Source organism: Chiloscyllium plagiosum, unplaced genomic scaffold (genome assembly GCF_037043375.1).
Source record: "Chiloscyllium plagiosum isolate Xiang-an unplaced genomic scaffold, Cpla_swu_hap1 HiC_scaffold_44, whole genome shotgun sequence".
NCBI lineage: Eukaryota > Metazoa > Chordata > Chondrichthyes > Orectolobiformes > Hemiscylliidae > Chiloscyllium > Chiloscyllium plagiosum.
The window spans coordinates 13,563,529-13,588,153 of record NW_028270182.1 but is presented as its reverse complement, the minus strand read 5'-3'; the positions used below and the strand labels follow the sequence as shown (position 1 = coordinate 13,588,153).

The window sequence follows — 24,625 nt, the reverse complement described above, 5'->3', positions numbered from 1 at the left end:
GACTCAGAGAGCAAGAGACTCAGAGAGCAAGAGACTCAGAGAGCAAGAGACTCAGAGAGCAAGAGACTCAGAGAGCAAGAGACTCAGAGAGCAAGAGACTCAGAGAGCAAGAGACTCAGAGAGCAAGAGACTCAGAGAGGCAGAGAGGCAGAGAGGCAGAGAGGCAGAGAGGCAGATTCCGAAATCTCTGTACTGAAGGCATGGTGAAATGGTTAAAATCAGGAAAGAAACCAGAATTAGTGGACTACAGTGATCCTGGGGAGTTACACAGTTGGATGAGGTTGCAGATGTAGAAACTTTAAAAATTGATATAGTGCTCAATTGGAATTCAAGGGAGACAATGAGGACAGGCACGATGAGTGAGTGGAACATACTGTGGGTTAGAGTTTGGTGCTAACAGATTTGAAGAAACCCAAGTTTTGCGAGGTTGGAAGTGGGAGGGCAGCTAGGAGCGCAACCGAATAGTTAAGCCTGGAGGAAGCACAGGAACGGGCAAGAGCTCAGGGGCAGGTGGGGTGAGGCATGGGTTACAGAACGGAAGAAACGAAGGGGGCAGTGAATGGGGTGAGATGGTAGAGATGAAATAGAGACAATGGCATAGAGAGGCATTACACAGAAACGATTCCCAACTGCCGGTCTGGAAGACTCCGGACCAGTTTCAGAAGAGCGACAACAATTGAGTTCCTTTTAACTTTATTTCTAACACGCATGGTTTTAGCTGCACAACGGACAACCTAGCATCTGCTCGCCAGCAGGAAACACGTGAAGCAACACAGCCACAGTGTGTGAATTCAAATTCCCAACCAGCCAGTCACTTTGTCACTGAAGCAACAAACTCAGAGTGAGACGGCAGCCATCAATGAACAGGGTGACAAGTTGCCCCACTTCACAAGGCTGGCCCGAACATCTCTCAGCAAAGGGAAGGGAAGGAGGGTATGGGGAGGGCCTGAGAGTCGGCGTTGGGTGGGAAGGGGGAGGGGAGGAGGAAGAATCACCGATACATTTCAGGTCGCCGCCCGCTGCAGTGAAGAGGTTGCCCCGCTCAAGATGTGAACTCTCACAGTGTGCTATACCCAGAGGGTGCAGACTGCTCAGACCCTCGGTCAGAAGAAGAGGCCTCGCATACGTCGGCCGATGCCCTGCCGATCATACAGGATGTTGAACTTGTTCACAAACTGGTTCATGGTGTTGCAGGTCTTGGTGATGGTGCCGAGATAAGCCATCAGGCCCACGTCATTGCATTGCTAAGAGACAGGGAGATACAGACAGCAGTGAGAACATCGCATTGCCACAGAGCCAGACCTCAGCCATCTGGCTGGGCAAACAACGCAGAATCAGAAGATAACTGAGATACAGGAGGAGCCCACTCCGCGCATCATATCTGCACTGGCTCACCGATTCTCCCACCTGCTCCCTGCGATCCCACACACTCCCCCTTTTAAGATAACTCTTAATTCCCTTCTGAATGCTTCGATTGAACCTCCCTCCACCATACACTGCTCCATGTCTGTAGTGAGCAGACATAATCAAAACATCCGTGCGATGGGTTTCCAACGCCCCTCCCCCAAGTCCCTCCTCCCTACCTTTTATCTGAGCCTGCTTGGCACACTTTCCTCGTTCCTGAAGAAGGGCTCATGCCCGAAACGCCGATTCTCCTGCTCCTTGGATGCTGCCTGACCTGCTGCGCTTTTCTAGCAACACATTTTCAGCACTATCTTAAAGACACTAAATGACTTGAGTTCCACAGCCTTCGCCGTCAGTGACACTCACCAACCTCTGGCTGAAGAAATTTCTTCTCATCGGAGTTCTAAAGGACAGTCCCTTCACTCCAAGGCTGTGCTCTCGCGTCCTCGTCTCTCCTGCCAGTGGAAATAGTTTCTCCACCTCCATGCTATCCAGGCCTCTAAGTACTCTGAAAATGTCAATGAAATCTCCAATCCCTCATCTCTTTGAATGCCATCGAGACCTAGAGTCTTCAATTGCTCCTTGTGTAATAAGCCCCTCATCCCTGGGATCATGCTTATAAACCTCCTCTGGACACCCCCTCCAAGGTCAGCACGTCCTCTTAGATACGGGGCCCAAAACTGCTCGCAATATTCCGAACTTGCCTGCTTTATGAAAGGCCTTTAGGGGAGGGAATCTGCTGACCTTACCTGGTCTGGTCTACATGTAACTCCCAATCCACAGCTATGTAGGTGATTAAGTGCCCTCTGAAAATTGCTGAACATGTTACTCAGTTCAAGGGATGGGTAACAATACCGAGCCAGCAACATCCTCACCACATGAAAGCATGAAAAAAGATGAGAAGATGTACAAGAGAACACTCAGAGAAATTGCAAAGACGCAAAAGCTACAGAGTAATGATAACGGGAGATTTCAATTAATAAAAATTAAATAACAAAAACTAGAACAGTGATGACATAAAGGATAGTCATCGATAACATTTTCTTGTTGGTATGTTTCTGACTCCAAAGGGTATAAGGCGCTGCTAATTTAGTTTTGAAGAATCAAGCTCACCAAATCTCGGTGGGGGAGCATTCAGGGAACAGCAATCATAACACCATAACGTTTAAACTAACTATGGAAAAGTAGGAATCCAAAATAAAAATTATTTAGTTAGAGTAGGTAGGTAGTCAAACAGACAAGGATACAAGCATATCCTTTTGGCAAATATCTGCACATTAGCAAGTTGTTCCCTCCTTTACTATCCAGTCCAGAGACAAATAGAGCCAAGCTAATTCACTGACTTTTCTCATTAAGCTCTAAGAAACCTCAAGCCATTGATTATTTTGAAGCTTCTCAAGAGTACATTTGCTGGCACAGATGTATTCTTTTGAACCATGCCTACCCCTGGCCCCTCTTTCCCTGGAATGTAAAAGCTCAACCACGCAACTGTCTCACCAGTTACATTCCCTTAGCTTGAGTCACAACATTTCTTGGCAACTCTATTTCGACCCATTGCTTTAAAAAAACGATTCTGACCCTCAAAAAAACAAAGTCACATTCACAAACTGAAAAACAAACTCCACTTACCTCTACTTTAGGTCCCAAGTTTCCAAATAAGAAAAAAAGACTATAAACGTTCCTCACACTATGACCACAACTTAGAAAGAATATACTGGCCTCGGCATGTGGTGCAGAACATAACTGGGGCTTCCGCAATTAGGTAATGAGAAGACATGACATTTTGTCTTTGCAGATATGTACAAGGTCAGGGAGATTTGCTTGAGGATTCAAGATTTTGAAAAGAATCGAGGAATATAGAGAAGAACTCCTCCTGCTGATGGTGGGGAGTTTAGGGTAAAAGGTGCATGACCATAAAACCAGAGCCAGTCTATTCAGGATGGAAGGTAGAAAGCTCTTCTTTATAAAAAGGATGGCGTGGATAAGACTTTTTCACTGTATAAGGATATCAGGAGCTAAAGTGGCAGAGAAAAAAAAATGAAGTAAAAATATAGACGAGGAATTATGAAGGATATTATTAAGCTGGAGAGAGTTCAGAAAAGATTTATCAGGATGTTGCGGGGTATGGAAGGTTTCAGTTATAAGGAGAGGCTGGGACCTTTCCACTGGATTGTAGTAGGTTGAGGGGTGACTTTATAAAATCATGAGGGGTAATAAATAAGGGGAATGGCAGGTGTCTTTTCCCTAGGGTGGGGGATTTCAAGAGTAGGCAGCATATTTGTAAGGTGAAAGGAGAAAGACTTAAAAATGACATGAGGGACAATTTTATTTCTTTCTTTTACACAGTGTGTGGAACGAACTTCCAGAGGATGCAGGTACAGTTACTATGTTTAAAAGTCGTTGACATACGTACATGAATAAGAAATGCTTGGAGGGATATAGCTCAAGCACAGGCAGGTGGAGCTGGTTTAGTTTGGGATTATGGTCGGCATGGACTGGTTAAACTGAAGGGTCTGTTTCCGTGCTGTTTGAGTTCTGTTCCCCTCAAGAGTGGAGTGATGGGTTTTGCTTTGCATAAGTTAAGCTCAAACAGGAAACAGCTTCATTTCCCAAATAAGCAACCGGCTCTGACTTACATCATAGAAGTCGGTCTTAAACTTGTCAGTGCTGAGGACCGGCAGTCGGTGACACAGGGCGTAGGCTTCACGCAGGATCTCATGGTTAAACGGTACTTCCCCTGTTTAAGAACACAAATGGAACATTGCAAAACAAGCAGCTCGATGCATCCTATCCTGAGCTGAGACTGATATGCACTCCAGCCTGACTGCCCCCCCACATATCCACCTCCTCACAAACAGTATACCCCCTCTCCATGTCCCTTACACCTATCTCAAAACCCTATCTGCACCAGCCATAGGGGAGATGGTGGCATAGTAGTAATGTCCTGGACTAGCAACCCAGAATCACCAGCTAATATTCTGGAGACTTGGGTTTGGGAGATGGTGAAACTGAGCTCAAGGAAAACCTGGCATTAAAAAGAAGCTAGCATAAGGGCAGCTGCGTAACCACCAACTATCATTATATAAACTCATCTGAGTCACTAATGTCCTTTAGAGAAGAAAACCTTACCTGACCTACACGTGATTCCAGAGGCACAACAATGCGTTAATGGCCCTCTGGGCATTTAGCGGTGGGCAATAAATCCCGGTTCAGCCAATGATCCCCACATTGAATGGATAAAAAAAACTGAGAAGACCTAAAGGACATAATCCCACTACCAATGCAACACAGACAGACAGAGACACACACAGACACACTCCCCTCTCCAGGAGCCACATTGGTTCCTTACACTCCCCACACTACCACCCAGCCACTGACTGCTGGAAGAAGGTGCAGTGGGCTCTCCTACCTGACTCTACAGCTTTGACGTATTCCAGGATGACACGGACCCGACTGTGCAGCATCTTAATGGCGCTGTGTTGTGCAATGAGATGTTCAGCCACTGTAACAGGATCAGAAGGGAAGTCAGCTAATTGCTTAGGGGAAGTAGGCAGTAAGTTCCAGGGTTTCCTGTGGTGCAGGGGTTGCTGGGTCACACTGAGCCACCATTTTACAGGGACATTATCAGACAAACAATACTGAATCACCTTCATAGACAGGAGTCAATTACCAAAAGCTTAGGGATAGGGAGTTGGCTAGCTCAGTTGGCGGGATGGCCAGTTTATAAAGCAGAGTGTTGCCAACAACATGGGTTCTGGTCACCGACTCAACCTCTTCCCCCTCACCTGAGGCGTAACCTCAGATTAAACTATCACCAGTTGTCTATCTGTCTGTCTCTCTATGTTCCCAACCTCTTTCTTACCCCTTGATATCTTTTTAAAAACACAGAATCCCTACAGTGTGGAAAGCAAGCTATTCTGCCCATCGGGTCCACACCAACAATCCAAACAGCATCGCACCCTATCCTTGGGATTCTACATTTCCCATGGCTAACCCACCTCGCCTGCGCATCCCTGGACACTATGGGACAATTTAGCATGACCAATCCACCCTAACCTGCACATCTTTGGACTGTGGGAGGAAACCCACACAGACACTGGGAGAATTTGCAAACTCCACACAGACAGTCGCTTGAGGGTGGATTTGCATCCGGGTCCCTGGCGCTGTGAGGCAGCCATGCTCACCACTGAGCCACCGTACCACTCCATCTCAATTAATATCTCAAATATCAGCTGGGTGTCAATGCAGAACAGCAATAGGGAAGAATATTTACTTAACGGTGACAGCCTGGGTTGTGTTGAACATCAAAGGAACTTGAATGTCCTTGTGCAGGAGTAACTATGTCTTATTGCAATCATATAGAGCATAGTTTGAGACCAAGCCTGCAGCACTGACGTATTGGCCTCTTTCCACAAGGGAAATGCATATTTGATAAAGATGGAGTGCAATGTATGCCCACCAAACCAGTTCCTGAGATAGATGGACTGTGCCAGGAGGACAGATTGTGGAAACTGGGCCTGCATTTTCTAGCGTTTACAAGAATGGGAAGTGATCTTATTGAAACCGACAAGGTTCCTACAGTAACCATCAAGGCAGAGGCAGGAAGGATGTTTCCCCCTAGCTGGGTCAGTGGTCCAGAACCAGGGAATCCAGTCTCAGTGTAAAGGGCAGGCCAATTAGGACAGAGATGAGGAGCTTCTTCACTTGGGGGCCGAGTGGGGTGGGGGTGGGGGTGGGGGAGGAGGTGGTGATGGAGAGTTGGTGAATCATTGGACTTCTCTGCCCTAAAGGTCTGTGGAGTATCAGTGACTGCCTGTGCACCAGGCAGAGAACAATCAATTACTCCATACTAAAACCAGCGAGAGACAGTCAAAGAAAACGGAACTGACGTAAAACAAATTTGTTCCGATCTCCATGAGTGGCTCGCTCTTCCTGACGAGGCACTGTTCAGTTGGCAAAAGGGCAACTTGTGGCCTGGGACGGTGAGTTCGGTTACATTCTATAACTGACAGTTTGCTCCTGTTCGATGGGACTGGGGTTTGCCCCAGTCTCCCGGCAGCTGTGACAAGGATAAGGCATTATCTCTAACCATCCTTGTCGCCCTCCCCCAGCCCAGCTCAGCACAGCAGATTTACACAGCGCTGACGAAAGTCCTTGCCTGTGGAATTCTCCCCTGTGCCAGTCGCTGTCATGCGAGCCACGTGATCAACTCCGATGCGCTCGGCCTCCTCTGTGGCCAGGGTGTAGGTCAGTTCAGCGAACAGCACTGTGGCCTGGACAAAGGACAGAAAGAAAGCAATCAGTGTGGTGAACTCTGTCAGACAAGGAAACACTCACACGCTCTCCATGGAAACTTGGACTGGGGCTCTGCAGCCAGTGTGTCACTTGGAAAATGCACAGCGTCCTCCCTGATCAGGATCAGTAGGAATCCACTCATCAGCTCAGTAGGGCTGCCTGCCGCATGTGAGCAGACGAGACAGAACAGCCCTCCTCTGCGAGGCCTCTTTAGGCAGAATGGCTTGCTGATTCTCACGAGGACTCGCACATTGAGAACGATCTGTCGGTCAGCCAGCCTTCTTGTGGAGCCGTATCCTAGTCGGAGTCGGTGAACAAGGCACAGACCTAGCAAAAATAGTGGGGGAGGGCAGATAAGCCAAGCTCCAGGACAATTAGGGTCGGGCAATGATTGCTGGCCTGGTCAGCTGTGAGCACAAAAACAAGGTGATGGGAGGAGGGGGTGGAGGAACTTGCCAGCCCACTCAGGGTGGGTTTGGGAAGGGATTAGTGTCTGCTGTTGTGCGAACCCTCCAGCTGGCTGCTGAGCAGAAAGGCAGAGTCCCACATCCCTGGGACTGAGAGCCTCTAGAGTTCACTGCAACGGAGCAGCCAAGGTCAGCAGTGGTGAATGACCCCAAATCTGTCATGTTGAAACAAGGAGCCATTTTGGATTGCCCGAGCTCTCACTCCTGATAGTCAGTGAGTGGTGAGACAGGAGGTGGAGACGTAGTGGCACTGCCTGGACATGGGGCCAGAAGATGACTCAGCCTGGGAAAGTGCCAGGAAATGCCAACATCCTAGGATGCGCCCATTTCTATTCTCGCACAACTTAGAACATGAGAACAGTGACCAGAGTCTTCAGACTTGCCTGAAAAGGATTTGGAAAACAGCAAAAGACCAACAGGCAGGTGGAAAAAATGGAACTGCACCCTCAATAATGTGAAAAGAACTGAGGCAACCATTTGTCGTTCACACAAAGAAAAGTTACTGGCGAGAGTGAATGAATAGAAAGGATCAGGGGTTCAGAAACACAATCTTTCAGAAATGAGAGAGCGGGGAATACACGGCAACACAATCTGGGGTGTATAAATAAGTGTACTGTGTGCAAGAGCAAACAAATTCACTTGCAACATTGGTTATTTCACAGCTAGCACAGTGTGTGGAGTTTTGAATACCTCACTCTTCCAAGACATTAAAAGCCACAGAGGTGGAACAGACTAGGCAGATTCATCAGAACGTTAGCAGGAATGAGAAACGACTATTACGAGGAGATACTGGTGACGCTAAAAGAGTCAACGGTTATACACAGATTGGAGGCAGCAAGAACGCAAGCTATTGACGGGGAGACAATGGCTATTGGTCAATCAGATTAACGGTTAGAAATTGTCACTAAGAAAATGTCAAAGTCGGGCAAAATTTCATTGATTGCTGAAGCTGGAAAAGTTTGCCACAGGGAACAATGGAGGCAGAGACCATCACATCTTGCAACACAAAATGAGGCAAATATTGGAAACAGAGGAACATACAGGGCTACTGCGAGTGAGCACGGCAGTGGGAATAGTTGGGATTTGATACAATGTTATGGGGAGTAAGCAGGGCAGTGGGATTCATTTAGGGTTGATATGATGCTACGGTGAGAGTGCGGGGCAGTGGGATCAGTTGGGATTGATACAAGGCTATGGTGAGAGAATGGGACAGTGGAATTAGTTTAGGATTGATATGGAGCTACGCGATGATAACAGGGCAGTGGGACTAGTTTGAGATTGATATGGGACCTTGGGAAGAGAGCAGAGTAGTGGGGATTACTCTTGGACAGTGAGACAGTGGGACAGTGAGATTAGTTTGAAGATTGATATGGGGCTCTGGCGAGAGCGTACGACATGGAATTCTTAGTTGATTTCACTAGCAACGGGTCAGCATTATGTACCAAAAGGTCTTCCCTCCTGTGGTAAGAATGCCCTGGTTACAGTGAAGAGTGAAAATATAATGCGGATTGCTTGAGAGTTGACTATCTGAAGGGTAAGCGATAAACAGAAAGTGCTATATTTCTGCTTTTTATATGAATGGTGTGGCACAGGTTTGCAAGTCTCAATAATATATGAATTGACTCGAAAAAGCTTTCCTGGCAGTTAAAATAAAAAGAAAGAAAGAAAAGGAATATAAATAAGGTTGAAATGATTATGGAGATGGAATAAAATGCGACTAATTTAGGTTAAAGACATGCACAACCTCAGCCAGAGGAAAATACCAAGATGACATTGCAGTAAATGCACGCATACTGATAGCAACAGGCTGGGACTGTACGTGACACATGCTCAGAAACAGCAGGATAGTATCCAGTGTAGGATGTGCAAAGACATTCTACAGGATATATCAATTCATACACCATCCTGGCATGGACTATATTGCTATTCCTGTAGTGTCACTGGGTCCATAGCCTGGAAATTCCTGCCTTAGCAGCAGTGTAGATGGATCTACGCCCAAGGACTGCTGTGGCTCACCCCCACCTTCTCCAGACCTCCAACACCTACACAGGGGGGAACTGCACATTGCACCGAATATGACAGAAACAACTGTACATGGCGCAGGATATATACATAGAGCAACATAAACCGAGGGGAACTGTACATGATGCAGGGTGTATACACAAACTGACATAAACCCGAGAGGAACTGTACATGATGCAGGATAGACACACAGACTGACATAAACCGAGGGGAGCTGTAGATGATGCAGGATATATACACAGACTGACATAAACCAAAGGGGACTGTACATTGTGCAGGATATGTACACAGACTGATTCAAATTGAAGGAAACTGTACATGATACATACACAAACTGAGGGGAACTGTAAATGGTGCAGGATATACACAGACTGATGCAAACTGATGGGAACTGTTCTTAGTGCAGGATAGATACACTAACTGATACAGAGGGGGACTGCACATCATGAATGATACAGACTGACAGGACAGAACTGAAGTTGATTAATTCCATACCTCTCCAGCGATGATATCAATGACTGACTCATAAACACTCACTGGAAGCTGTAAGAGAAGAACACTGTCAGGCGGTAAACATTTATTACGCGTGTTCTTTTTTCTGAAGCCAAGACTTTTCCAATTAAGTGCTACATGGTAGGATCAAGCTGTGGTGCCTTCAGAACAGGAACATGCTTTCAATTTTCCAATCTGGTTGCTTTTATGTTTTCCCCTAATTACCTGCTGCATTTTCAAAGGCAGTGGCCTCCTGTGTTCAAAGTCCATCCCACTGGAGTCAAACTTCTCCCACTTCAAACTGCTTTTTCCAGAACCCCCTCACCACCTTCAGGTTTCCAATCCGCCCTCAGGTCGGCGGCTTTTAAAACTCCAGCTCAGCCCAATCTAACCACTGCCGATTTCTGATCCTCCACCACCCGCCCTCTGATTCCATGCTGGGACCCTAAACTAACTGGGCTTGCTCCTCCCTCCATGATGGTACCTCGTGGGCAGCACTCAAACATGTCGGAGGTGAAACTCCTATAGTTTTACTTCAGGCAAATTTCACGTTTAAAATATTAACAAGGGCTCCATTCCAATTGCAAACACCTGGATTTTTAGCGCAGTCAACAGCCGTAATCCATAGCATCTGTGCTGACGCTCATTTATACTTAGAAAGCTGAACGTGGATGGCTTGTTCGGAATAAATTTGCTTTCTTCTCTGCTGCCCTGTCAATCAGTTCTTCAGTATTTAAAGCGAGCTGAAAGATATGGGTGAATTTTCAGGTCTGTTCAGTCCCGTTGCTGGGGCAGACTTTCACTCCACTCCTGGGCCCTTATCAAAGTGTTTGAAGGATTGCAGGGCTGGAGGAGGTCACAGATCCAGAAGGGGTCATGGAGGGATTTAGAACGTTTAATTTTCGGGTCGATCAGTGGATACAGGGGTGGGGGTGACCGGGACCAGATGGGTTAGATATGGGTGGCAGAGTTTTGGACGAATGCGTGGGGGAGAAGAAACCTACATAACTTGGGCCTCATCCATCCACCTGTTGCATACACTTATGGTCAACACCTATATTAGGAGTGACTATTGTAGAATCCTTCTGCAGCCAAAAAGTCTTATCTTGTCACAAAGTGGGCCTGCCACAGAGGACTAACACCATGTTGAATGGACTAGATTCAAAACAGCTCCAAGTGGGCACCCATGACATGAAAAGGAAGCATGCACAGGGTTACAAGCCGTGGGAATGGCACTAAGACAACTGCTCATTTCGGGAGCCAGCACAAACGTGACGGGCCCACTAAGACCATGAGACATAAGTGCAAAGATGGGCCATTCAGCTCGTTGGGTCTTCCATGCCATTCAATGAAACCATGGGCAGCTCTGGTAACCCTCAACTCCCCTTTCCTGCCTCTTCCCCATAACCCTCGATTCCCTTATTGATTCAAAATCTGTCCATCTCAGCCTGAAATGATCCAGCCTCGACAGGAAAATTCCACAGATCCAACATTCTCTCACAGGTCGTTCTGCAATAATGCGTGTTTTGTCAACGTGAATTCGCTCTAATATGATTGACAAAAAGAGGATACAGTCTCTAAAATGCAAACGTTTAAAATGTGTGTTGGCCAACACTTTAAGTGCCGTTTCTACAGCGTGATTTTTCTATAATGCAGAGTTGCACAAGAACACTACCATCGCGTTATAGAAAAACGACCTGTGTTGCATAAATACCGCCCCCTCCACACTTCACGTCAGCTCTGACGAACAGCCATCTAGCCTCGAAATATTAGCTTGCTCTCTCTCCACAGGTGCTGCCTGGCCTGATATGATTTCCAGCATTTCTGTTGTCTCCACAGATTCACTACCGCCCGACAGAAGAGATTCCCCCTCATCTCTTCCTTAAATAGATGAGCCATGATTGTGACAACATACTGCCTGGAAGGTTCCCTCAAGGTTGCGTGACATGCACAGCCTATCTGATCTTCGGCAATCAACTCAGCGTTAAAGTAGTGGTGAATTTTTCTGTTTCAGTCAGACAGTAGATAGTGAGGGAACTGGTGGTAAGGTACAAGGTTTGAGTAAGGTATGAATGAACAGGTCTTCCAGTGGTGCCCAGACAGGGAAGGGGATATGTCAGGGCCCAATAACAGGAGCCCACAACTCAAAAGGCCTTTTGTTTTCAGGTCAGGAACAGGGCCGCTGTGATTTCTGAGTGTCCTCTAGTCTCTCTAGTACTCAACCGAAGGAAACCATGCAGGACACTGCAGTGGGAGAAGTAGGACTGTGAGGTGAAGTCCGAGGGTCACGGAGTATTACAGCACAGAAAGAGGCCATTCAGCCCATTTAAGCAGTGATCTACTCTAATCCCATTCCCCAGCCTGTAACTCGGTACTCTTTGGCATTTCAAGTATTGATCTAAATATATCTGAAATACTCTGACACCTTTTCAGGCAGTGAGTTCCAGATACCCACCAGCCTCTGGGTGAAAAATAAATTCTTTCTAAAATCCCCTCTAAACCACCTGGCCCTGACCTTAAAGCTGTGCCTTTTGGTTACTGACCCCTCCACCAAGTCTCCTTCTATCTATACTACCAATCCCCCTCAACTTTCCAACAGCTCTCTCAGCAATTTCCCTGCTCCGAGGAAAACAACACCAGCCTACTGAGTTGAAAACTTCTTCCAAACAGCACGCCTCCCAGCACCTTTGGTCATCTGTGATGGCTCTGGCTGCTTTTGTGTCACACAAAAGGCAGAATCCCAACGGAGAGATTTAAACCCCTGGGCTGCAGGTCAGATCCTGGTTCTTGGGGCAGTGGGTGACAGAGACCAAATAGCAAAAGTGAGTTTTCTGAGGAGAGTGTGAGACAGCAGTTTTTAAAAGGAGTTGGTGGTGCTGCTGACGGCCTGGTGGTGGTGGTGGGGGGGTGGGGTGGGTTTCGTTCCTGAGGAGAGGGGCTGGTTCACAATGTTAGCAATGTGATGGCCAAGAGGGATCAACATGTGATCAATAAAATCGAAGGATCCCGACAATGTGAAAGCAGGCCATCCGGCCCATTGAGTTTACACTGACCCTCCAAACAGGAAGCCACAACCCTCTCCCCCCCCCCAATGGTCACTTGAGGGTGGAATCAAACCATCCCTGGTGCCTTCAGGCTAACCCCTGAGCGACTGTGTCATAGTTTAGTGGGAGTGAGGTCAAGGGGGCAGGAGGGGAATCTCAGTAACAATAACATCAAAGACAATCAATCTTTCGAATCAGAAAAGCCAGCTAATGTCAGTCTACAGTCCATTTACACAGAATGCGTTGTATTTCTCCATCTCCTCTTCCATCACCAGAGGAACTGTCTCCCTGAAACAACTGCAGCTCCTGGAGTATTGACAAATACAGAGACTGGGGCCTCCTAAAGGCCACGCATAAAGCAAACACCCGTCAAAAGCACAGACCCTGGCATTTGTCTGAAGGCACCTGGCTGTAACTTCAATTGTTGCAGACAATCAAATCAAAAACATTTGTCCGGAGATTAAGTCAGCACAACATTTTAGCAGCCACCGGCTTTTAAAACTTCCACTCTGCGTCACGAGTGGATTTGGTCACTAGGTTTGAAAATTAGGAAGGCAAAGCTGGTCACCACGCCGATGGCGGGGGATAGATCAGGGACAGGTTGAGTGACAACCAGGGAGATGGCTTGCAGCAAAAGGGAGAAGTCACAGCAAACAGAGACAGGAGCAAGTTTCAGGACGTAGGGTGACCACGAGAGGTGGAGGAAAATGAGCAACACCAGTGAGGCGGAATGAGATGCCGGGGTTCAATGAGGGCAAAGGTATTTGGGACAGGGTGGGATTTGACAAGCACCACTGTAACAGCATCAGGACTTGTGGAGGGACAGCGAGTTAACAAAGGCAGAACAACAGGGTGGCATGATTTAATAGGGAGCAGCAGCACACTACACAGCAATTGGGATTTCAGAAGGACAAGCGTGACTTAGCAAGGATTGTGGTAATGGCATCGCGACCTAATGAGAGACAGTGTCACAGGGCATTGGGGCTGGGATCCAGCAGGTGGCGGGAGAGTGGCAGTTACACAGAACACCAGGATCTAACTGAGGGCATAGAAGGTGTCGGGCAACGTTTCTTTTAAGCCGTGTGCAGCCACTCTGGTGACCGGTGCGCAGCGCCTGTTTGTGCTGACCCCAGCGTGCAGAATAAAAGAACAATTTAAGGGAATGCTGATTGTTGGGGTGGCAGGGAGGTGCAGTGGCACAGAACACAGAGATTGGAATCGAATGGCAAATGACTTCACAGAACATCAGCATCAGGATCGAACGGTGATCGGTGTCAGAAAACATGAAGATCAGGATCTAACAAGGTGCAGTATTCCAAAATACCGGAGCAGGATCTGACAGGGTAGTGCCACAGAGCACAAGGATTGGGATAAGACTGGAACCGTGCGACAGAACATTATCAGAATGTCCTGAGGGGCAGTATTACTGGAGATTAGGATCGGGGGCTAAAGGGGGGTAGTGTAACACTTAACATTAGGATTTAATGACAGACAGAGTGGGGTTTTACATGTAAAGTTATTTAACACATATTACTTACGTCTGTGTGCTTTGTCATGGGGTTCAACTTGAGGAAGAGTGGGCTTTCAATAATCTCACACACCTGCAGATGCCAGAAGAAAAGCCAGGATCAGTTCCGCCCCGGAAAAACCCTACTGGAGGTAACTGCTCCTCCATGCATTTGCTGTATTGTGACACTTCGGGATAAGAGGGTCAGTGCCTGGAGAGGAAAAGCACTGGGTGGTCCAGGAGATCAGAGAACTCACGGTGCAGTGTCCAGACAAGGAGCCTGTCAAACTATCCCATACAACACCAGGGCTCCAGCCCCTGGCAAAATGCACATCAGTCACCTTTGTGCCCTGGATTCATATGCAATCAAAGGCAAATCCATAACCTGGGCTGAGAAAATGCAATACTAATGGAGTATTACAGTGTCTTTGGATGAGATGTAAAAGAGAGGGCCCATCTGCCTTCTCAGATGGATGCTCAAGATCCCACAGCATTATTTAATGGAATTTTAAAGGACAAATCATATTTAAATAAATTGCTGGAGTTTTCTGATGAATCATAAAATCGATGAGGATAATACTGAAGTGGTATGAATGGAATTTGAAGAGACACCTGAAAGTGTCTTACATCAGACTTACGAGGAGCATCTGTGAAGAGAAAAGAAAGTTGACATTTTGAATCCCGTGATCCTTCGAGGGACTCTGTTTTTCGCTTCACAGATGCTGCTCATAAATCCAAAGTGCGAAAATTTCAGATGTCTTTTCAAATTGCATTTACACTATCTTAACAGAATTATTCTCATCGATGTGCCATGCTTCACTGGACTTGAAATGTTCTCTCTCCACAGATGCTGCCACCTGGCTAAGTTTCACCAGCAATTTCTGGTTTTTTCCAGATCTCCAGCATCCACAATTCTTTGCTTTAATTTATACTTATGTACAAATGACAAAACGAAAGGAGGGACAGAGAGTAACATGGATACAGAATTGAGGTAAAAAACAATGACTGCAGATGCTGGAAACCAGATTCTGGATTAGTGGTGCTGGAAGAGCACAGCTTCGAAAACTCCTTGGATGCTGCCTGAACTGCTGTGCTTTTCCAGCACCATTAATCCATAATCTGGATACAGAATTTGCTGAACGACGGTAAACAGGCAGTAGTGTTTCATGGGTGTTTTTGGACTGGAGGAAGGCTGCTGTACCATGATATATAGTCACAATCTAGACCTTGGGCGTGCTGGGCACAATCTCAAAAACTGCAAACAATACAAAACTTGAAAGCGTCGTGAACTGTGAGGAGGATAAGGCAGAAGTTGAAAAAGACATATAGGTTGGTCAAACAGGCAGACAAGTTTCAGGTGAAGTTTTCAGAAACAGTACGAGGTAGGCTGATCTCATGCTGGACAGGAGTCAGCTAGTACAAGTGCAGTGCTGTGGTGTCAGATTATGCAAGCTGTACACTGACCTGTTTGTGAACATGGATATCAGACTCATCTGGAGGACCCCCCGTGGTGTACCAGCCCAGGAACTCCATGTCTTTAAAGACCTGCTTAACTAGAGACAGAGAGAGATAGAGAGAAAAATCAGACTGAAAGATCACAGGGATGGGGCAAAGTGCTTCTTAGCAAGTTGCTCCATTTGGGAGAGTCAACCCTTGGAAAGGACGCAAGAAGCAAACTGAGGTGGTTTTTCTTTAATCCGCTGGTAACGCTATGAAATAGGTTATTAGATGACCACACATGTTGGTCAATAGATTATGTCACGGGCTTCTGGAAGGGATAGTGGCTCGCTGGATGGTAGTGGGGAGCACAGCACAAAGTGGGAAGTTGGTGCGCCATGGCAAGGAGAAGGGCAATTGTGTCTTGAGGGCTGGTATCAGCTTGTGGTCTGAATAAATTGTCATCTCAATGACTCAAGGAATGGAAGGATGCAGCATGATAGGGTGGAATGCCACTCAGTGGTAGAGAACACGCCACTTAGACCACCAGTAATCATCCCTGTATGGCAGCAGCATGGAGGGCCAACACAGCACCCACATTCTGAGGAACTGTCCGATACATGGAGGTGAGATTATTACTCACACTGCTCCTCTTTGGTGTAGTAATACTCCTTGTCGATGACAATCTTTTCCTCCACTGTGTGAGACAGCAGCTCGAAAGAGTTCATCACCTCGATGTTTCTGCCCTCCTGCTTTCCAATCAAGGCACCAATCACTGCAAACAGAAACACCAACTGATTCAACAGGCAACAGGGAAAAAACCCCAACTATTTAAACAGCAAGCAACACAGGGCCGACCGCATCAATATGGGGAGGAAGTCAACAAGTAGAGAAGACGCCATGACAGTATTAGGAGCAGGAGCCATCATACAGCATTTGCGTTCCCTATGGTACAATTGGAAGCGCGCACTCATTTCTGAATTCAAGTCCCAATCTAGGTACATTAAACCTTGCCCCTCTCACCTGTCTAAGGTTGGTGTGAAAGAACTGCAGGGGTGCTCTGCCCCGCATCAATTTCCTTTCTTTATTGGTTTAAGTGATGTGGGTATCACTAAGAGGTGAGCATTTATTACCTGTCCCAAATTGCCCTTGTGAAGGTAGTGGGTGAACTACTTTCTTGAACCGCTGCACTCCACTTCGTGTCGGTACATGCACAATGCCATTAGGGAGGGAGTTCCAGGATTTTGATCCAGTGAAGGAATGGTGATATATTTGCCAGTCAGGATAGTAGGTGGATTAGAGGAGAATGGCAAGGGTGGTGGCGCTTACTTATCTGCTGCCCTGTCCTTCTAGATGGTAGCAATTGAGAGCTTGGAAGGTGCTGTCTAAGGTGCTTTGGTGAATTTCTATGGTGCATCTTGCGTAGGTGGTACACACTGCTGCTACTGAGCGTCAGCGATGGAGGGAATGGATGATGAATTGGGTGTCAATCAAGTAGGCTGCTTTCTCTCAGATGGTGTTGAGCTTCTTGGGAGTTCCACGCATCCAAGAAAGGTGCGGATATTCCATCACTACTTCTTTATAGCTGGTGCGCAGGCTTTGGAGAGTCAGGAGATGAGTTACACTCACCAGAATTCCTACTATAACCCCAGATCCCTCTAATCTTCTAACCCAATTAGTCTCTTATTTTTCACGCTGTACATTGCCCTTTTATGTTTTCCTGCAAAATGGAAAGACTTCCCTTATCCATATTGAAAATTATTCAGCTGTTGTGCACCTATTCTGCAATTTTATTCGTGTTTTCCTATATTATGTCTTCTTTCTGGCTGAATGGCAAGTACCTTATTAAAAGTCATGTATAACAAGCAAAGCACTACAATTCATTCCTCCTACAAGTACAGGAACAGGCCCTTCGGCCCATCACACCTGCGCCAAATCCTAATTCCTTTTTAGACCCACTACTTATTGCCCATGCATGGTTTCTATCCCTGTCTGTCTCCTGTTCATGTCTATCAAGATACACCTCAAACATCGCTAACCTGCCTGTTCACCACCTCCACTGGCAATGCGTTCTAAGTACCACAACTCTGTGAAAACGTTTCCCTGCACCTGTCCTGTAAACCTTTCCCTCTCTCCTTGAATGTGTGCCCTCTTCTAGTTGACCTTTCCACCCTGGGAAAAAGTCTTTGACTATCCACCCTATCTATGGCTCTCTCAAACGATCTAATTGAAAAGCAAAAGTAATATTAAACTTCATAGACTTTGGTCAAAGCACAGTCAGATCATCGACTGTTCTGGCCTCCACATTATATTAAAAAACTGTGGAGAAACTGGAAGTGATGTCAAAAAATTTTAATCAGGCTGCGATGCAAACTTTGGCGGTATAACCATCAGGAAACATCAGATTTGTTGGGCAATTTCTCTTGTGTATAAACTGAGAGACGATTTGACGGAGGCCTACAAGATTATGAAAGGTTTTGTTAAGGTAGACGTTGACATTTGCAGATGAAATGAGAATTCAAGAAATTACAAACATATGTCAGTCAATGAAAAATCAGATAGGGAACGGAGGAGAAATTTCTCAGAAGGGTTACAAGTTAGTCAGGCAAGACCAAAAGACAGAGCTAAGAAGAGCCAGGAAGGGACATGAGAAGTCTTTGGTGGATAGGATCAAGGGAAACCTTAAGGCTTTCTATAGCTATATCAGGAATAGAAGAATGACTCGAGTAACATTCGGGCCAATCAAGTGTAGTAGTGGGAAGTTGTGTGTGGAGTCAGTGGAGATAGGGGAAGTGCTAAATGAATACTTTCCATCAGCATTCACACGGGAAAAAGGCAATGCTGTCAAGGAGAATACTGAGATACAGGTTAATAGTCTAGATAGGATTGAGGTGCTTAAGGAGGTGGTGTTAGCAATTCTGAAAAGTATAAAAACAGATAACTCCCCTGGGCTGGATGGGAATTATCCTAGGATTCTCTGGGAAGCCACGGAGGAGATTGCTGAGCCTTTGGCTTTGATCTTTATGTTGCCATTGTCTATGGGAATAGTGTCAGAAGACTGGAGGATAGCAAATGTCTTTCCCTTCTTCAAGAAGGGGAGTAGAGACAACCCTGGAAATTATAGACCTGTGAGCCTTCCATCAGTTGTGGGTAAAGTGTTGGAAAGGGTTGTAACAGATAGGATTCATCATCATCTAGAGAGGAATAAGTTGATTAGGGATCGTCAACACGATTTTGTGAACGGTCAGTCATGCCTCACAAACCTTATTGAGTTCCTTAAGAAGGTAACCAAACAGGTTGATGAGGATAAAGTGGTTGATGTGGTGTATATGGATTTCAGTAAGGCATTTGATAAGGTTCCCCACATAGGATATTGCACAAAAATACAGAGGATTGGGATCGACGGCGATTTAGATCAGAAATTGGCTAGCTGAAAGAAGACACAAGGTGGTGGTTGATCGGAAATATTCACCCTGGAGTTCAGTTACTAGTGGTGTACCGAAAGGATCTGTTTTGGGTCCGCTGTTGTTTCTCATTTATATAAATGACCTGGATGAGGGCATAGAAGGATAGGTTAGTAAATTTGCAGATGACACTAAGGTTGGTAGAGTTGTGGATAGTGACAAAAGACATTGTAGGTTACAGAAGAATATAAGCTGCAGAGCTGAGCTGAGAGGTGGCAAATGGAGTTTAATGCGGAAAAGAGAGAGTGATTCACTTTGGAAGAAGTAACAGGAATGCACAGTACTGGGCTAATGGTAAGATTCTTGGTAGTGTGGATGAGCAGAGGAATCTCAGTGTCCAGATACATAGATCCTTGAAAGTTGCCACCCAGGTTGATGGGGTTGTTAAGAAGACAAATGGTGTGTTAGCTTGTATTGGTAGAGGGACTGAGTTTTGGAACCATGAGATCATGCTACACCTGTACAAAACTCTGGTGCGGTCATATTTGGAGTACTGTGTACGGTTCTGGTCACCGCATTATAGGAAGGATGTGGAAGCTTTGGAAAGGGTTCAGAGGAAATTTACTAGGATGTTGCCTGGTATGGAGAGAAGGTCTTACAAGGAAAGGCTGAGGGACTCGAGGCTGTTTTCGTTAGAGTGAAAAAGATTGAGAGGCGACTTAATTGAGACTTATAAGCTAACCAGAGGGTTAGATAGGTTGGCCAGCGAGAACCTTTTTCCTTGGATGTTGATGGCTAGCACGAGGGAACATAGCTTTAAATTGAGGGGTGATAGATATAGGACAGATGTCAGAGGCAGTTTCTTTACTCAGAGAGTAGTAAGGGTGTGGAACGCACTGCCTGCAACATTAGTTGATGCACCAACTTTAAGGGCATTTAAATGATCATTGGTAGGCATATGGATGAGAATGGAACAGTGTAGGTTAGATGGGCTTCAGATTGGTTCCACAGGTCAGCGCAACATTGAGGGCCGAAGGGTCTGTACTGCACTGTAATGTTCTATTTGGGGTTGGAATGGAGAGCTCACTACCACACTGAACAGTTGGAACGCATTGAATGGAACCTGGATAAATACAGAAGGGAAAAGGAAGATAAAGCTTTGTTAATTGGATTATATGTGGCAAATAGGGTGGTGGTTCAAGTGGAAGGTAAACACTGATTGTGATGTAGGAGGCTTAATGGCTGGTCTCTGTACAGTAATTCATGCAGACATGATGGTCTAATGATGACAATCACCTGATGAAGGAGCGTCGCTCCGAAAGCTAGTGTGCTTCCAATTAAACCTGTTGGACTATAACCTGGTGTTGTGAGATTTTTAACTTTGTACACCCCAGTCCAACACCGGCATCTCTGAATCATGACGGTCTAACGCTTACTTAAGTAGCCTGTCGAATCCTTTACTGTTACAAACCCCAGGCATGGTGCACAGATCCTGCCTGACTGTTTCACCATTTCTGTACACTGTGGGGCTGTCACAGGCCCTAACTATATCTTTAGCCATTACTTCAAACCTTGAGCACCCTCCTTATCCCTTTAACTGTTGCCATATACTCAGTATACCACAGAAAGGCCCTCTCAGTACCGTTAATCATGACTGAGTGCATCACTCTGCTAAACTTTTCTGCACGCACATACCTTGCACAGGTCTCCCCTCTTGAGAACGCATCCGGATCCAATGGTCAGAGATGTTGAGAATAACTAACGGGTGCAATGCGACAGAGACACTCCCCGTCACTCCAGATGCCATCACACTCGGCGTTGCTATAGCAAGAGAACACAACACACAGAAGAGTTTTGGACTTCCATTCTCCGTTAAACACACAAGCATTTTCCACAAATACTGAAATGACATCACCAAAGAGTATCACTGATAGACTGTAACATATTTTCAAAGTGCTCCGCAGCGATACACTCAAATAAAATCTGGCACTGAGTGTCAGAAGGCAGCTGGAAGTCATGGCACAAGGATGAGCCCCAAGTATCCTGCAGAGAGTATGGAGCTGACCAGGGAGGCTTGTGCATCTATTTAGCACTGAAAGAGGCTGACTATACTTGGCGTATATGGATAAACCAGGAGGTCACTGTGAAGGCAAGTAATGGCTTCAAAATTTCCTGTCTACAGGTACCTGTTGCACCATCTCATTTACCCAGGATCACAACAGGGATAGGGGTCAGTCGCTGATGACAAGAATGAGCGGAGTAAGAGTTGGGAAGATGGGCTGCTAAGCAGAGGAGCAAGGGGTATCAGGGGGAAGGAGAGAGAGGGGTGAAGCAGAAAGGAGGAACAGAAAGGAAGGGTGGAGAAGGGGAAGGGAGAAAGGGCGATGGGTGGGGTGTCTATGGGGCAGTGGGGGGGGGGTTATAGGGGTGAACAGGGATTATGGGTCTGGGGAAGGGGCTATGGGGGTGAGGGGTGGCTATGGGTGTGGGGAAGGGCTATGGGGGTGAGGGGAGGCTATGGGTCTGGGGAAGGGGCTATGGGGGCGAGGGGAGGTTATGGGTCTGGGGAAAGGGCTATGGGTCTGGGGAAGGGGCTATGGGGGTGAAGGGGGGCTATGTGTCTGGGGAAGGGGCTATGGGCCTGGGGAAGGGGGGCTGTGTGTCTGGGGAAGGGGCTATGGGCCTGGGGAAGGGGGGCTATGGGCCTGGGGAAAGGGGGCTATGTGTCTGGGGAAAGGGCTATGGGCCTGGGGAAGGGGGGCTATGTGTCTGGGGAGGGGGCTATGGGCCTTGGGAAGGGGGGCTATGTGTCTGGGGAAGGGGGGCTATGTGTCTGGGGAAGGGGGGCTAAGTGTCTGGGGAAGGGGGGCTATGTGTCTGGGGAAGGGGGGCTATGTGTCTGGGGAAGGGGGGCTATGTGTCTGGGGAAGGGGGGCTATGTGTCTGGGGAAGGGGGGCTATGTGTCTGGGGAAGGGGGGCTATGTGTCTGGGGAAGGGGGGCTATGTGTCTGGGGAAGGGGGGCTATGTGTCTGGGGAAGGGGGGCTGTGTGTCTGGGGAAGGGGGGCTATGTGTCTGGGGAAGGGGGGCTATGTGTCTGGGGAAGGGGGGCTATGTGTCTGGGGAAGGGGGGCTATGTGTCTGGGGAAGGGGGGCTATGTGTCTGGGGAAGGGGGGCTATGTGTCTGGGGAAGGGGGGCTATGTGTCTGGGGAAGGGGGGCTATGTGTCTGGGGAAGGGGGGCTATGTGTCTGGGGAAGGGGCTATGGGCCTGGGGAAGGGGGGCTATGTGTCTGGGGAAGGGGCTATGGGCCTTGGGAAGGGGGGCTATGTGTCTGGGGAAGGGGCTATGGGCCTGGGGAAGGGGGGGCTATGTGTCTGGGGAAGGGGCTATGGGCCTGGGGAAGGGGGGCTATGTGTCTGGGGAAGGGGCTATGGGCCTTGGGAAGAGGGGCTATGTGTCTGGGGAAGGGGGGCTATGTGTCTGGGGAAGGGGGGCTATGTGTCTGGGGAAGGGGGGCTATGTGTCTGGGGAAGGGGGGCTATGTGTCTGGGGAAGGGGGGCTATGTGTCTGGGGAAGGGGGGCTATGTGTCTGGGGAAGGGGGGCTATGTGTCTGGGGAAGGGGGGCTATGTGTCTGGGGAAGGGGCTATGGGCCTTGGGAAGGGGGGCTATGTGTCTGGGGAAGGGGCTATGGGCCAGGGGAAGGGGGGCTATGTGTCTGGGGAAGGGGCTATGGGCCTGGGGAAGGGGGGCTATGTGTCTGGGGAAGGGGCTATGGGCCTGGGGAAGGGGGGCTATGTGTCTGGGGAAGGGGGGCTATGTGTCTGGGGAAGGGGGGCTATGTGTCTGGGGAAGGGGGGCTATGTGTCTGGGGAAGGGGGGCTATGTGTCTGGGGAAGGGGCTATGGGCCTTGGGAAGGGGGGCTATGTGTCTGGGGAAGGGGGGCTATGTGTCTGGGGAAGGGGCTATGGGCCTTGGGAAGGGGGGCTATGTGTCTGGGGAAGGGGGGCTATGTGTCTGGGGAAGGGGGGCTATGTGTCTGGGGAAGGGGCTATGGGCCTTGGGAAGGGGGGCTATGTGTCTGGGGAAGGGGCTATGGGCCTGGGGAAGGGGGGCTATGTGTCTGGGGAAGGGGGGCTATGTGTCTGGGGAAGGGGGGCTATGTGTCTGGGGAAGGGGGGCTATGTGTCTGGGGAAGGGGGGCTATGTGTCTAGGGAAGGGGGGCTATGTGTCTGGGGAAGGGGCTGTGGGGGTGCAGTAACCTAACAGACCGGGGGGTGGTTGCGGACTTCAGGCGGTGATTTCCAGCCTGGCGGCTTCCTGGCGCCATGGCAACGGTCCAGGGCTAGAGCTCCTCCTCGTCCGTCCGCTCCACCACCTCCACCCTCCTACCGGAGTCCCCGAGCGGCGTCGACACTCGGACCCGCCGCTTCACTCGCTCACCCGCCGGCTCCACCTCCATCCCGTTCGCCGCCATCTTGCCGCCCCACGGAGCGCGGCACCTGCGCAGTCGTGGTCGGTGACGTCACGGTGCGAAGGCGACCAATCGGAACGCGGCATGGCGGCCAACTTTGTAAAGGACAGCCCGCGGCGGAAGTGTTACCATGTTGGTAAAGAGTTACACCCCCAAACCATTAGCAGCATCTGTCGTGTGGCCATCTTGGTAAAGGAAGGGTTTGTTGCTGAATATAATGCTCTGTCAAATCTAGGGAAGGGGAATTGCTCAGACTGAGAGGGCAGCACATTCACAAGGAGATATTCCTGCTATACGGGATCATTTTTATTTTTTTTCCTGAACAACTCCAGGGTGTTGGTGGACGGGATCATTTTTATTATCTCATGGGATCCGGGTGTCATTGGCTGGGCCATCATTGATTGTTCCATCCCTAATTTCCCATTGAGAAGGCAGTGGTGAGCTGCCTCCTTGATCCGCTTTGTGGTGTAGGGGCAGCGCCAAAAGGGAGGGACAAAAAAAATGACTGGAGATGCTGTAATCCAAGGTAGACAAGCAGGAGGCTGGAAGAACACAGCAAACCAGGCAGCATTAGCAGGTGGGTGAGCCAAAGTTTCAGGTGTAACGCTTCTTCAGGAGGGAGGGAATTCCAGGATTTTGACCCAGCAACACTGAAAGAATGGCAGATATCCAGGTGGTACAATAATAACGGCTCTGAGAGAGGCCCATCGCTCATCATGTACAGCCAGTCATCAAATATCCATCTATTCTGATCCCAGTACTTGGGCTGTCGCCCTGCACGCTGCGGTTTTTTAAAGCGTTCATCTATTAAACTACTACCAGCCCTTAGGTGAGTGACTTTGGAAAAGCACAGCCGGTCAGGCAGCATCCAAGAAGCAGAAGAGTCGATGTTTTGAGCATAATTCTTCATCAAGATGGTGAAGAGCTTAAGCTCAAAACTTCAACTCTTCTGCTCCTTGGATGCTGCCTGACCGGCTGTGTTTTTACAGCACCACACTATTTGGCTCTAATATTCAGCATCTGCAGTCCTTACTTTCTCCTGAGGCGAATGAGTCCAGGATGGTGCATGGCTC

General features: G+C 48.0%; 1 protein-coding gene across 1 annotated transcript; it reads right to left on the bottom strand.

Moving 5' to 3' along the window:
* Positions 1–676: 676 nt before the first annotated feature.
* On the bottom strand, positions 677–23,587 carry cops6 (COP9 signalosome subunit 6). Its single transcript, XM_043683599.2, has 10 exons — positions 23,522–23,587; positions 20,768–20,893; positions 16,312–16,443; positions 15,696–15,784; positions 14,263–14,325; positions 9,684–9,731; positions 6,563–6,677; positions 4,814–4,906; positions 4,041–4,141; positions 677–1,244 (listed from the first exon to the last, which is right to left on the bottom strand). Exons 1-10 carry the CDS (start codon positions 23,553–23,555, stop codon positions 1,104–1,106), a joined length of 942 nt encoding a protein of 313 aa, XP_043539534.1. The 5' UTR covers positions 23,556–23,587; the 3' UTR covers positions 677–1,103.
* Between the last annotated feature and the right edge of the window lie 1,038 nt (positions 23,588–24,625).